The 13606-nt window shown below is 58.5% G+C and overlaps 1 protein-coding gene across 4 annotated transcripts in view; it reads right to left on the bottom strand.

Annotated features, from left to right (window-relative positions):
- ZDHHC14 (zinc finger DHHC-type palmitoyltransferase 14) overlaps positions 1–13606 on the bottom strand; it is a 213432-nt gene that overhangs the window by 13971 nt on the left and 185855 nt on the right. For all 4 annotated transcript variants that reach the window (XM_045843155.1, XM_045843153.1, XM_045843156.1 and 1 more), the window contains 2 exons: positions 6457–6559; positions 5034–5143 (listed from right to left, as the gene is read on the bottom strand). In XM_045843155.1, coding sequence (XP_045699111.1) covers positions 5034–5143; positions 6457–6559 — 213 coding nt within the window. The remainder of the gene's footprint in view (positions 1–5033; positions 5144–6456; positions 6560–13606) is intronic.

Below are 13606 nucleotides of genomic sequence, written 5' to 3'. Positions count from 1 at the left end.
CCACTTTGGGGGTCCCTCTTTCTGTGGGTGGACGGGCCCACCTCAGACACCTCGGAATACACCCTGGTCATGGCCACGGGTGGGCAGGCTCCACAGTGTGTCGCTTCTGCGTTTCCGAATCCCATAGCACCCGTTCCCTCTGTGCCACCTGCCGCAGGCCCTGCGGCGCCGTGTGCTGGCCTCTGCCCACCGCCCACGGTCCCCGTCGGAGGACCCGATCACAGCGCCCTTCCTGCGGGCACGGCTTCGGGAGCTTCGGCGCCAGCGGACACAGTCAGGATGCCTGCGCTTGGCCTTCAGGCCTCACGGCCCCGCCCCCGCCCCCGCTGTCCGCTCCAGCCTCAGACCCACGTCTCCTGGTGGCACACTTGGTCTCGTAGGTTCGTCCCCTCCACAGTCGTGTCTGAGTGCCTGTCACCTGCCAGCGCATGGCAGGGCCCAGAAGCCTGGTACGTGCTCAGGGCCTCGCCGGCTCTGGATTTTTATGCAAACTGTTTTTTTCTTACCCAAAGTTACTTTCCCTTCCATTCCACTGTCCATCCTTGTTTTTTTTCTTTTAGATTGTATTTATTTATTTTTAATATTTTTATTTATTTTTAGAGAGGGGAGGGAGAAAGAGAGAGAGAGAGAGAGAGAGAAACATCAGTGTGCGGTTGCTGGGGGCTGTGGCCTGAAACCCAGGCACGTGCCCTGACTGGGAATCAAACCTGTGATGCTTTGGTTCGCAGCCTGCGCTCAATCCACTGAGCTACACCAGCCAGCGCTGTATTTATTTATTTTTAGAGAGAGGAGAAGGGAGGTAGGAAAAAAAAGGGAGAGAAACATCAGTTTGCTAGAGAAACATCAATTGGCTGCCCCCATCTGGGGACCTGGCCCGCAACCCAGGCCTGTACCCTGACCGGAAATCAAACCGGCGACCTTTCGCTTCGTGGGACAATGTCCAGACCACGGAGCCACCCTGGTCAGGGCTCCACTGTCCTTTCCTCACGGCCAGGTTCAAGAGCCCTGCAGCCCCGGCTCCTGCCCCTGTACCTGCTTCCGTCCCTTATCTGCCTTCTCCTAGCCCTGCCTGGGTGCCTCCCGGTGGTGCGCCTCCCCGTTTCCTGGTGTCACGGGGACTTGAGACAGTCCTGCCGGGCAGCCTGCAGCTCCCGAGGGAGGGCCGTCTTCCTCTTTTCTCCCCCTCCGCCCCTGGTCCCGGAGGGTGCGGGGCTCAGAGTCCCCTGGGCCCCGTCCTGTTGGCATCGCCTGTGCCCACGTCTGCATCTGTCACGGGTGTGAGCTCCACGATGGGAAGGTTGGAGTCTTCCTAATCACTGTGTCTCCACCGCCGGCAGCAGGAGGAGCTGCGCACACGCTCGCTGATGAAACGGGAATGGCCCTCTGGCTCCCGCGGACAGGTCTGCTGAGCGATGTCTCTACGGGCATCTTTCCTTCGCTCCGCGGCGGGGTGGCCCAGTGCAAAGGTGGGGTGGTGAAGCTCTCCCCTGCCATCCCAAGAGCTGCTGGGAGTGGGGGTTCAGCGCTGACCTTGAGCCTAAGGGCAGAACAGCAAAGCGCAGCAGGAGGCTCAGCTAATAAGTGGGTGCGCCCACTTATGGGGCTCGGGCCACACTCTGGAGGCTTCTGCAAGATGCCTGAAGTGCCCCCCGCCCCCCACACCTCCTCCTGGGCGGGCGGGGGCTGGGCTGCTGGCAGCGGCTCCTGCGTGTCAGCTGGGCTTTCAGAAGATAGGAATCATCATCGCAACCACTGCCTTCGGGTCTTCAAGTGACAGAAGAACAAGCCATTACAAATTGTTTGGGACAGGATCTTGGAACGGAGCTCTCTCTGCTTCAGCCTCAGGTGGATCCCCGGAGGTTTAGGGGAAAAACAAAAGGCACCAGGCACCTCCACCTGCCAGAGGGAGGTGCGGGACCCCCATGCAGGACATCAACAGGGTTCTCAGACCCGGCGCGCCTGGGCAGGAAGGGCAGAGTGAAGCGAGCCGGGGAGGAAGTCCTGGAGAAAGGAGCCATCGGCACCTGGTTGAGGAAGAGGACCTGGGGGGGGAGCCGGTGGGTGAGGTGAGGGTGGGGAAAAGTTGTCCTGAAGGGGCTGTGTCGGGGGTTGAATGGTGTCTCCCCAAGAGATATGTCGAAATCCCAACCCAGCGTGGAACGTGTTGACCTTCGGTGAACTTCGGAGTTCTGATTCACTGGGACGACATGATTTTGGAGGCCACAGAAGCGCCCTGAATCCTTTTTTTTTCTTTTAAGTGATGGGAGCAGTTTGGGGACTTGCAGGGGACCTCGGCCAGGAGCAGGAAAGAACCAGGTCACCGAGCCCGCACGTCACACATTTGGCCTGTTTCCTGGACCAGCCGCGGCTGACGTCCGCCACAAGTCTCCTCACAGTGGTCCACGGCACCCTGCCCGCCCCCTCCCCCGGTCTGGCTGTGCTCCCCTCGTCTCAACTCTCGTGCTCAGCTCCCTGCCCCCACCCTACCCGCCCCCCCACCCCGACAAGCCAGGCTCTCCCCTCTGCGGTCCTCCCACAGTGCCTTCCCCCATTCCTGCTCGTCCTTTAGCACAGATCACTGGAAGCCCCCTGCCCCGGGGAGCCCACCCAGAGGTCCCCTCGCAGCCCCTCCACCACCCTGACGACTTGCCACCGAGGGGTCTGCGCTGCCCAGGACGCTGCACGCGGCAGAGCTGGCCACACGGCCTGGGCTCAGCAACCCTGGCCAGGAGAGTTCTTAGGACTGGCTGACCCTCAGCACTGCCCGGAGGGCCTGACCCTGACCACACCTCGGGACTTTCTGTCTTTCCAATTTCCATTCCTCCCGCCACCGTTGTAGGAGGGGCCCCTTCCCCCAAACCTGGCCACTCCCGCCCTGCTGTCCCCGCACTTCTGGGGACACTGCAGGGAACCGAGCGGGGGGCTGCAGCTCTCGCTGGGCTGCAGGAGGACACACACCCTCTCCCCCTCTCTCGTACGCGCATCGCTGTGCCGTTGAAGAATGTTTCGTAGGCGACTCAAGTGCACGGTTCTGGCACACGGATGGCGCGGGGCCCCTGCCTGGAGCAAGGACACGGCCCAGTGGGCGGGGCTGGCTGGGCCGCCCACCTGTGGAAGGCCCTGGCCCTTGCGGGGGCGGAGGCGTTGGGAGAGGTCAGCAAAGAGAGGAGAAGGAAGGAGACAAGAGGGATGGGTGTCCGGCCAGCTCTGGGGGCCCGAGGACCAGGTGAGAGAGGCCAGCGGCCCGTGGTCCCTGTGCCGTCCAAGTGATGCCCCATCCAGAGGGACTTGGGTGTTGGAAAGAACACAACCCCAACTTGGCCAAGACAGCGGTCTTCACCTCGTTGTGGAAGAGATAATTTCTGTTGTGATGTGCCTGATCCATAAAGAGCAGGAAATAGTGCCAAGGAGAAGTCGAAGGCGCAGGAACAAGAAGAGGGATTGGGACGACAGTGAGGCTTTTCAGCCCTTTGTCTGGATTCAGACGCGTGCTCCAGACGGATGCTCGGTCTCGGGTCTCTCTCGCCTCTTGCCCTCCTCCCAGGCTCCGAGCCCCCACTAGCCACGAATAACCCCACCAAAGGAGACACAAACTAAATTGTGAAAACACAGACACTTCCCGAGGGGTTTTCTAGTTTCACGAGCCCCGAAAGGGCTCCCTGGGGGAGTCTGGAGCTCTCTTGGAGAGGGGCTGGCACCCTCGCAGGCATGCCTGCCCCACCACCTGAGGCGGCCCCGTCCTGTTGGCCCCGCCTTAGAGCAGGCCAATGAGGGGCAGGCAGGTCAGGGGGTCTTGAGAGCCCCCAACTCAGGAGAGAGGCACTCCGGGCTCCCAACTTGCTGGGCTCAAATAGGGAAATGATCCAATTCCTCAACAGCACCAGCAAAAATAACCCCGTACCAATTCATGAACGGCTTTGGAATATATGCTTGAGTTTTTTGTTTTTTGTTTTTCTTTTTGGGGGAGGAGCACCATTCTTACTTCCCTATTAACGATTCACTGAGGCTGGTGATCGAGTTAAGTGTGCGTCCCGTGAGCACAGGTCAGCGAAGACGGGCCATGGGGGTCGGAGTGCTCAGCCATCCCAGCGCCTCCTGCGGGGTCTCCCACTCTGCACACTTAGAGGCTGGCTGGTGGAGGGAGCAGCGGCCTGGGAATGCCCTCGAGGTGTCAGAAGCACTCGCCCGACACGTGTGTTTGAGGGCTGCCTGGCCGGCCTGCTGGAAGCCCTCCCCACGCAGACGGCGGCACTGTGGACGCGCGTGGTCCTGACCGGCAGGTGGCACGCCCCAGTCAACCGCCTGCTGCTTCTGACGGCGGACACTGGGGTCCGAGGTCTGACTAGGCGGCGTTCACCAGCAGCGTGCGCTTGGGCCCCCCCCTTTAACCCCTCTGTGCCTTCGCTTCCTCCTCCATAACGTGGGATGGGACGGCCCCTGCTTCCTGGGGAGAGAGGGAGGCTCTGCCCGTTAACACAGCTGAAGTGCTCAGAGCACAGCCTAACAATGGTCAGTCAATGTCAGCTCCCGCCATTGTGCGTACGACGGTTGTCTTGCCGTCACCTGCTGCAGCCGCACAGATCTCCCCTCCGAACGGCTTGTGCGTTGACGTTCTGGGCCGCTCAGCTCCCCGCACTCGCTCCTACGGGCCTCCTGACTGCCCCCTGCTCCCTGCCCTGGTTCCCTCGCTGCGCTAAACACAGCCCCCTGCCACCACCGACGCGCGGCATGCAACCGTTACCCAGGTCACCCGCCTCGGTGTCCCTATTTGACCCTTGGGGGGTTTTCCCTGAACTTGATACAAATTCAGTGTGTCGAGCACGACACGGCCAACAGCCCGGTCTCTACGGTCCCTGTGTCACGGAGGCCGTGTCTCTGTGGCACCAAGTGGAGCCCTGGGTGGGCAGTCACCCGGGCGGAGTGACCTGACCCACCACTGTGGCTGGGTCTCCCCCCGGGGAGGCCTGCGCTGACCCAGCGAGGTGTGGGCTTCCCAAAATCTGGGAGCGAGCACGATGCTTTGGGGGTCTTACCTGGGGGACACGGGCCCACACAGGGCGACACAGCAGTTCGTGAAGATGTTCCCGTAGCTGTAGGGGTTGTAATTCTCTTTACCTCTTTTATTTGACCAAGAGCCTTTGATCTGAAAGAAAAAGACAGTCGGTCAGTAGCACAGTATCCTTCACATCAGGGCCGCAGTTTGAGAGAACTGGACGACAAGAAGTCACTGAGGATGCAAATAATCTTTCCTTGTTTCCTCAGCAGGAGAAGGGAAAATGCGTTCCTCGAGGAAAACCGGCCTTTATCCTGAACTCGGAGATACCCAAAACCAGCAGGTCGGATAACGGTCTCTGGGGTCGATCTCCTATCCCTGCTACAGAACACCCCAGGGCCAGCTCACACTCGCCACGGGGGACTTCTCACACTCACAGCTGGTGCACACTCGCAGCTGGTGCGCTGGGAGCGCGATTCAATGAACGGCGGCCGGAGGGGGTAAGGAGGCTCCCCCATCGCCAATTTACAGCCCGCCTGCATTCGGCCTCATGGTGTTGCCAAACTGCTTTTGCAGATTTTATTAAATAACTATAGTAACATTCTTTTGACTCATGCATCTCGCCAGCATCAATTTTCTCAAGCCCTTCCGGCCCCTGGAGTGACAGGGAGACGTGCTGATAGAGACTCTGTCAGAACCTAAATGTTTAGATGGAAGAGGACCAGGCTTACGAGGAAACTTGTTCCAACATCCTGTTGCTTGTTTTTCTGGGGAACACGCTGCCCTCCATCCCCATGGGGGACAGGCAGGGGACCCTGCACAGAAGTTAAACCCTGGGGCCGGCGGGCCTCCGAAATGTCCTAGAGACGCTGACCGTGGAAGGCAGATTCTACGGGCACTCCGAGGTGCCCGCCTGCCCGGGCCTCTGCAGGGAGGGGTGGGTGGCGGGGGGGCTCACACACTACTGAAAAGGACCCTGACGGGTGTGGCTCAGTGGGTGGGGTGTCCCTCCGCAGGGCGAGGGGTCGTCGGTTTGGTTCCCGGGTTGTGGGTTTGGTCCGAGGCTGGGGGGCATGCAAGAGGCAACCGATGGATGTTTCTTTCTCACATCGACGTTTCTTTCCCTCTCCTCCTCCCTCCCTGCCCCTCTCTCTGGAAATAAGTCTTAAAAAAAAATAACTACTGAAAAGGAATAGAACAGAACCCCCTCAGGGCTCCGAGCTGGGTGGCACTCGGCTGGTCTTAGTGTCTATTTAACTGACAACGTGAGCAAGCCGGACAACGGAGAGACGTCCCCCCGCAGAGAGCTGGGAGCGAGGGTGAGATGCTTCCAGGCCCCTCCTGTGCCCCCGAGGGCTCACGCCTGGGGCAGGGCGGATGCAAGACCCTGGCTCCTAACCCCCTCTGGCCCCTTCCCTCCTGGTGGCCGAGCACGAAGGACACCCCGGGGCGCCAGGACTTACATCTTCGTTCGTGGTCTGGTTGGAGCTGATCAGGTACGTGTGGAAGCCCGAGAGTCCCACGATGGACCAGACGGAGAAGAAGCACACCACGGCCTCCAGCACGGTGGCCTGGAGTCAAGGACGCGAACCGGGAGGAGGGGAGAGCTCCTGGGGTGGCCCGGGGGGGCCGAGATGGGTGGGACCCCGCTTAGGCCTCCCGGGTAGACCCACCCCTGCAGGGGTGTCCTCCCCAACCTGGGGGACCCCCTTGGGCGGGCCCCATGTCGCCTTCTCCTGCCGCCCGCTCAGCATTCTCGAGCAGTGGGAGGGACTCCCCTGACTGGCTCCCCCACCCCCGCCTGCCCTTCCTCGCCCTCTCCCTGTGGCTCTGGGTGTGGCCCCCGAGTGCGGCAGCAGAGCCAGGACACTGGCGGGCTGGGGGGGCAGCGGCCCAGGCCTTCAGAGAAAGGACCCAGTGTTGCGTCTCACTCCCATCACAGACTCTAACTTTGGCTTCTGAGCGCCGAGGGCTGTAGCACCAACAGGTGACCCCCCAGCCTGAAGTCGGGGCTGTGAGCGAACTGCTGTGGGGCTGACCTGGGGTGGCTGTGGCCAGGCAGGGTTTGTCTTCCTGCCTCGCTTTCTCCCCGGGCGGCCCGTCCACACCTGGGTGGCTGCCTGCGCCCGTCTGTGCGTGGGCTCCTGACCAGCGGGGACATTTCTCAGAGTGGCATCTGGGGCAGGGTCATTTTTATTGAGGGGACCCTTCCCAGCCCCTCGGCCCACCCCGACACAGGAGGCTCTGACCCCTGGATGCTCGCCAGACACGGAGTGACAGACGGTCACACCAGACGCGTGACAACCAGAGGAGACAAAGGCTGGCATCCTTCGGAAGAAGAGACAAATCAACCAAGAGTGTGGCAGCTTGAAAAGACTGGGGAATTTTCCTGTCTCGAAAATGTTCATGAAATTCTGTTTACAAGATTCAGATGATTCTCAGGGAACAGAAAACTCTTCTTAGGCCTGGGGGTGTAAAATACACCAGACAATGCCCACCAATAACTTACGGCCAGAGCAAATAAACACTCACACTTTCCTACCGCTCCCAGGGATGGAGGCCACAGCTCATACGGTAATCCATCACCATTGATTTTTTCTCCGGGAGTGGAGATCATTCATCTTTACACCACAGAAGTGGATGCATGAACCAGGGCAGCCCGTGACGTGCTACGTCCTAATCAATGAATGCCACGTCCGGGCACACCGGGCCACGTACCGAACGGGAGAAATGGAGGGGCTCCCGCCTATTCACTGACCGTCAACATCTAGATAAGCTGGTGGGTCTGCCCTTGGGGAGGTCGACAATGCTTTACTTTTTTAAGGCCTGAACGTCTAGAAACCGCAAGCTCACAGCAAAGCACCGCCCTACATTTAAGAGGACGTCCCAGGAGGAGGAGAAAGGTCACCCAGGTCACCCTGCGCCCGCCCGCCGGCTGGCCCAGAGTGGGATGGCCGAGGTCTTCCAGGTTGCCGACCCAGGACGCTCCCAGCAGGCCCCGCCGGTCCTCCTGGAGGAAGGAGGAGGAGAGGAGACCCAAGTGCTGTTTCGGAAAAGCAGGTAAACCCGGAGGGGAAGGGAGGACCGTTGGGGGCTCAGAGAGAGGCAGGGAAGCAGACCCCTGCCCAGGGCTGCCGCTGGCCTGGGCAGCCCCTTCCGCTCTCCCAGCTGGGCCAGCGGTTACGGCGGGAGGCCCGGTGTGCACATGGGGATGCTCGGACAGCGGCCTACGTAGCAAGGGGGGCCTTATTCTCAGCTGGCTTCCGGCAGGTCGGGACTCACAGACGTCCCTTTTCCTAACCTCACCCCCACCCACGGGGCATACGGGGTTGGAAGCAGCGGCGGTGGAGTCCGGGGACAATGAGGAGGTCCACGGGGGGCAGACCCAGTCAGGGAAACGGGGTGTGCAGGGAGGTGACTGTGGCAATGAACTTGCATAGGCTGGGGGAAACCAGAAGGGATAAAAAGACCGGGGAGGAGGTGGCTCAGAAACCAAGCCAGAGATGGTCAAGGGTGGAGAAGAGAATAAAAACCGGAAGCAAGGATCTATTTACTGAGTAACCCACGGAGAGCAGAACTTTGACCTCGGACATGCTGTGCAGCTGCCACGCAGGTCCAGAAAGGGTCGTGGCCAAAGGCACACGACGCCCTCAGGCACCAGCCGCACACGAACCGGCGTCTCAGGGGAGGTGAAGGGGCCACTGCCCCTATTCTGTTCCCTTTTAAAGCCACATGACACCATTGCCCCCACCAGGAGGCATTGTCTTGCCAGTGGAGGTGGAATTTTAAAGGTTTAGAGCAAGAACAAAAGAAAAAAGGCAGCTTTCTACATTAACATCTCCTGTGCTTCAGGAACATTTTACAAACGGCAGAACGCGGCCTCACCGTCGGCTCGCTGCTGGGCCCACCTGACGCGAGTCCGAGGCAGGACGCGAACCACAGCCTGCCCTGGCTTCTCCCCCGGTGTGTCTCAGGGGGTAACCGTCATCATCAGCGACGATAGAGGCCGGCCTCAGGCTGTGAGTCAGGTGCTGTTCCGAAGGCTTCCCGGGGACTAACGGAATCCTCTGATGCACCCAGGGAGATGCACGATTCCCACTTAATTGATGGGGAAACTGAGGCAGGAAGCAGGTAAGTATTTTGTTTAAGAAATAGCAGAGCTACGGTTTGAACCCCGGGGTGTGGCTGTGCCCAGACAGACAACCCATGGGCAGGCTCCTGTCTTACATCTTGCCGAGGCATGGGTGGCTCTAGGCTCACCCTCCCAGGCTCCCCCACCCCCAGGGGAGATCCTTGTCGGGGACCCCTGAACCTCGGGCAGCCGAAGGAGTCCACCCCGCCAGACCCTCTCAGGCTGCGGCACAGATGTCTGAACCACACATCTCCTCGCCGACCTAATAGCTGGGCGTTGACAATGTCTATGCTAGAATAAGAGTAACATAAAATTCCCTGAAACGTATAAAAATCCATTTACTGATTTTTTAAGAAAGAGAAATGGGAGGAAACGCGCCAACTCCATTAGGAGCCAATTTCATGAGCACTCGGATATGTATCGCATCAGAAACAAGTCCCGAATTAACGCTGTTACCACGGCCAGTCTCCACCTGTCCCCCCCCCCCGCCGACACCCCAGTAAGATGGGAGTCCCCTTTGTGGCCAGGGGTATGGCTGTAATTCCCCGCAGCCCCTGGCCCAAGGTGTCACCCCCGGGGCACTCGGGAGCTGATCACGGCATTGAAAAAATCCTGAAAATGCTGATGGGCAGACGCCCCTCTGTCCAGTACCCCGAGAGCCCAGGAGTGACGGGCTGGGAGCCTTCCCGGGCACCAGCCGGCCCTCGGGACGGGCCGCAGGGCACGGCCGCCTGTCCGCCCCGGGAAGGTGAGCGGGGGCCGTGCAAGGACATGGAAACATCCCTGCCGGGCAGAACGGTGAGGACCCCTCAGTAGTCGGAGAGTCATCGCCGTGGGACACCATGGAACCTAACCTTTCTGGGCTCTGACTTTCTTCTCAGGGAAAAATGCACACAAACACGTTCCTTCGTTATAGTTTCAGGGGCCCTAAAACTGCCCCGACGCCGCTCCACGGAGGCGCCCTGAGCTCCATGTTCGGTGTCTGGTTGGCTCCCGCCGTTTCACTTCACGGGCAGGAAGGACGCTGGGGTTCCCGGTCGCCGAGCCCCTTGCGGGAGCTCACACGGCCGTTCGCAGAGCAAAACGGAGCTGGGACTCGGTCTCCAGACTTCTGGGGGGGACGGACGCTTCCCAAGGTCCCGAACGGTGATGACGGTGTCCCACGGCAGGGGCTAACTTTGGGCCCTCGGGCCTCGGAGCAGCGAGACTGAGACGGCCCGGGACGTCCGTCAAGACTTGTCCTCTGCCCCCTGGCCCCAGAGCCGCCCTGGCGGAGAGCCTGGCCCCTTGCGTTACCACATCCGGGCCCCTCTCTTCCCATCCCAGCAGCCAGGCTTACGACCTGTTTTTGCCTAGTGCCAAATCCAGGTGGCAATTTATTTTAAAAAGTCTGTGTGTCTCACGTGGGTTTTCTTATCGACCAAAGTCACCCGGATCCCAGCGTGGCCAGGGAGTGCTGAGGCCCAAGGCTCTGCCGTGGGTCCCCTCCTCTCCGAGCGCTGGGCTGAGGAGGCCCTGGAGCCCCACGGAGTCGAGGGGCATTGCCCTGGGGGCGCCACGCATGCGCCCCTGATCCTCGTGCATCTTGCTCTGTGTCAGGCCCCAGTCCGGGGTCCTGATATTTAAACACAAGAAGCAGGTGCCGTTGGGAATCATTTCTTTTTTTTCTTCCCTAAAAATTACAGGGAGACCGGCAGTGCTCACTCACAGGAAGGGCCCCGATGGGATGGCGTGTATCGGAGATATCTCCTTTTGTTCTCTAGGTTCAACGCCTCCATCAGCACTCGATGCTTTTAAATATTTAGGTGCAGGAGCTGGTCGGCATCTCATCTTCATCAGTTAGATGGCCGTACGGTCCCGAGACAGAGACAGGGAACCCCAGCCTGCGCCCGCCCCCGGAGTGCCTGCCCCCGTGTCCGGGACGCGGGCTGTCGACTTCACGCCGACTCACATGGCAGACCCTGAGACCGGAAGGTCACCGGGACCCTTCCAGTCTCTCAACTCCTTTCCTCCCATGAGCCTTTATACCGGGCAGAAAAGGGGGCAGTGTGTCCCAAATTACTCTGTGAAGTCACAATAATTCTCATCTAAATTCCAACAGGGATTTTAAAACTGGAACGAGACACACTGGTCCTAAAATTCATCCAGAAGAGAAAATGTACGAGAAAAAGTAAGATGTTTTGGAAAAAAAAAAAAGCATCATGGGGGTGGGGGCAAGAGAAGAGTTCTCTAGCAAACAAAGCAAGGTAACGGGGCCCAAAGCAGACTCGTGGGCATGTGGGATGGAGAAGGCGTTTCAGTCGGCAGTGGAAGGACAGGCTGCTGGTTCCCCAGGGCTGGCCCTGGACCCTTAGGGTCCCCGGGATGCTTTCAGGGTATCAGCACCCAAACGGTACTCCCAACGGCAGCCTCACTCTATCACTCAGCGGCGAGTTCTGGAGGCTGCTTGAAATGATTGATGTAAGCTCACTCACTTGTGCTCACAGGAAGGGTGCTTGTGCATCCTTGTGTTTTACACATATCTGTGTCAATTTCAAACCTGACATATAGAAATAGATACACTCTATACAACTAAAGCTCTCTGGGGTCCTCAATACTCTTTAAGAAGGTGGAGGAGTTCTGAGACGAAAATACTGGAGAACCGTTAGGCTGGAATAACAAGCCGTATTGAGAGACCCTTCACTAAACAGTTGAGAAGAATTGCATTAAAACTGTAGCTCACACCGCACACACAAAATTGTACTGCGGAGAAACGACTGTGCCAAACTTAAGAAGCAAAATACGAAGGTTCTAGAGGACAATGAAGGAATTATTTCCATAATTTTGGGGTGGGGATATAAGGCACAAAGCGTGGGATACGAGCTTTGTGGCACAAGATTTATAGATTGACTTTTGTTGATAAATGAAACACTTCTGTGCGCTCAGGGAAGTGACCAACCGGCAGAGACTACTGGCAGAGGACACTTAAGAGGGTTCTTACTAAGAGTGCACACAGAATGTGTTAGCAGAAGAGCAAACAGCCCAGTTAAAGTACAGACAGAGGGCAGCCCCGGCCCACTCTGGCGGGAGGAAGAAGGTCAATAAACATGCAAAGAGGTACAAGGCGATTTTCATCCAGAAAATGGAAACTAAAGCAGTGAATTTTTCTCAGCCCATCACACTGGCAGAAACGGTGGCGCTGGAAACAAGCAGTGCGGGTGAGAACGGAGGGGATGGGAGGGTGAGTCGGTGCTCTCTTTCGGGGGCCACGCGGCACGTCAGTCAGCACGTAGAATACGCTTAACTTCAGGCTCAGCGGGCCCACGTCTCCATGTGTGTCCTAGAGACATGCTGACCCTCCCTTAAGCACAGAGGAATACAGAGAAGGAAATCCTCCACCTTATTTCTTGAGCAGTAAAAGAATTAAAACATCCGAATGTCTAACAATAGAATACACTATGGTTCAACTGTACTCTGGAATTACAGAGAAAGAACTTGAAGAAAATGAAGTCAATGTACACGTGGACATGGAAATATCTAAAAATCAAGCTGTAGGACGATGCAGAGAGCACGGCCCCTTCCAGGCACCAGCAGCCCCTCCCCCACGCCGCCACCGCGTATCGGTCCACGTGTCGGAATGCACACACAGGAATTCACACTCTTACAAGGGAGAGCACTTGGAAGGAGCCACGGAAACCGACGAGGATTCCTACAGAGGGGAGGAGCTATGCTCCCTTTGCATCTCACCTATTTGACATTTTTTATGGTGAGAATACGCTCTTGCATTACTTGGATGATTCTAAAAACCCAACAACCTCTTCCCTCACTTTGTGATCTTATGAGACGCAAGTGACACTTATTCTTCATGAAACTCCCTCCATCAGCCGGGGGAGGGGCAGCAGGAAGCCTCAGCTCCCTGGGTGGGAAGAGGGGCCTCTGGTTCTGGCAACGCTGTGCTGGGTAAACTGGGGTCGTTTAACCTGCAGCTGTCGAGAGAACCCAGGACGCCCATCCTACCTGTTCTCCGAGGATCAACAGATATCAGTTTCCTGGACGGGCCCCAAAGGCCGAGACTTGGGGAGGGCCTGAGCGGCCTTTGTTAACGTTCTGCCAGGCAGTGTCCTAACGGTGTCCTTTTTTTCGGCGGGCCCTCGGCCAACGCCAAGCGTTCTACCAGGTTCCATACAAACAGAACGATGCCTGTCAGACTGTCTGTGTCTCTCAGATGACGGTCCGAAACGACCGGGGCCTCGCTCAGGACAGGGGCCTGCCTGCCTAGTGCCTCGCCCCTCCACCCCTGTTGGAACGCCCCCATCTTCCCAAGCCCCAGGCAGGGAGGCCACCTGCCAGCGCCTTCCCTGGCTTCCCTGTGGGATGTGCATCTTCCTTCTGGACTCCACTCTGCCCCCTGCCCCCCAACTAGTGCATTTTCTGAGTCTTTGTGACACTTAAGACTTAAACTCTGCCTTTAAGAAATCGGAAGCCGGGCCTACTGGATGTTG

Source organism: Phyllostomus hastatus, unplaced genomic scaffold, assembly GCF_019186645.2.
Source record: "Phyllostomus hastatus isolate PE091 unplaced genomic scaffold, TTU_PhHast_1.1 phas_contig_40, whole genome shotgun sequence".
Taxonomy (NCBI): Eukaryota; Metazoa; Chordata; class Mammalia; order Chiroptera; family Phyllostomidae; genus Phyllostomus; species Phyllostomus hastatus.
The sequence above is the reverse complement of the archived record's forward strand: the minus strand, read 5'-3'. Positions and strand labels throughout refer to the sequence as shown.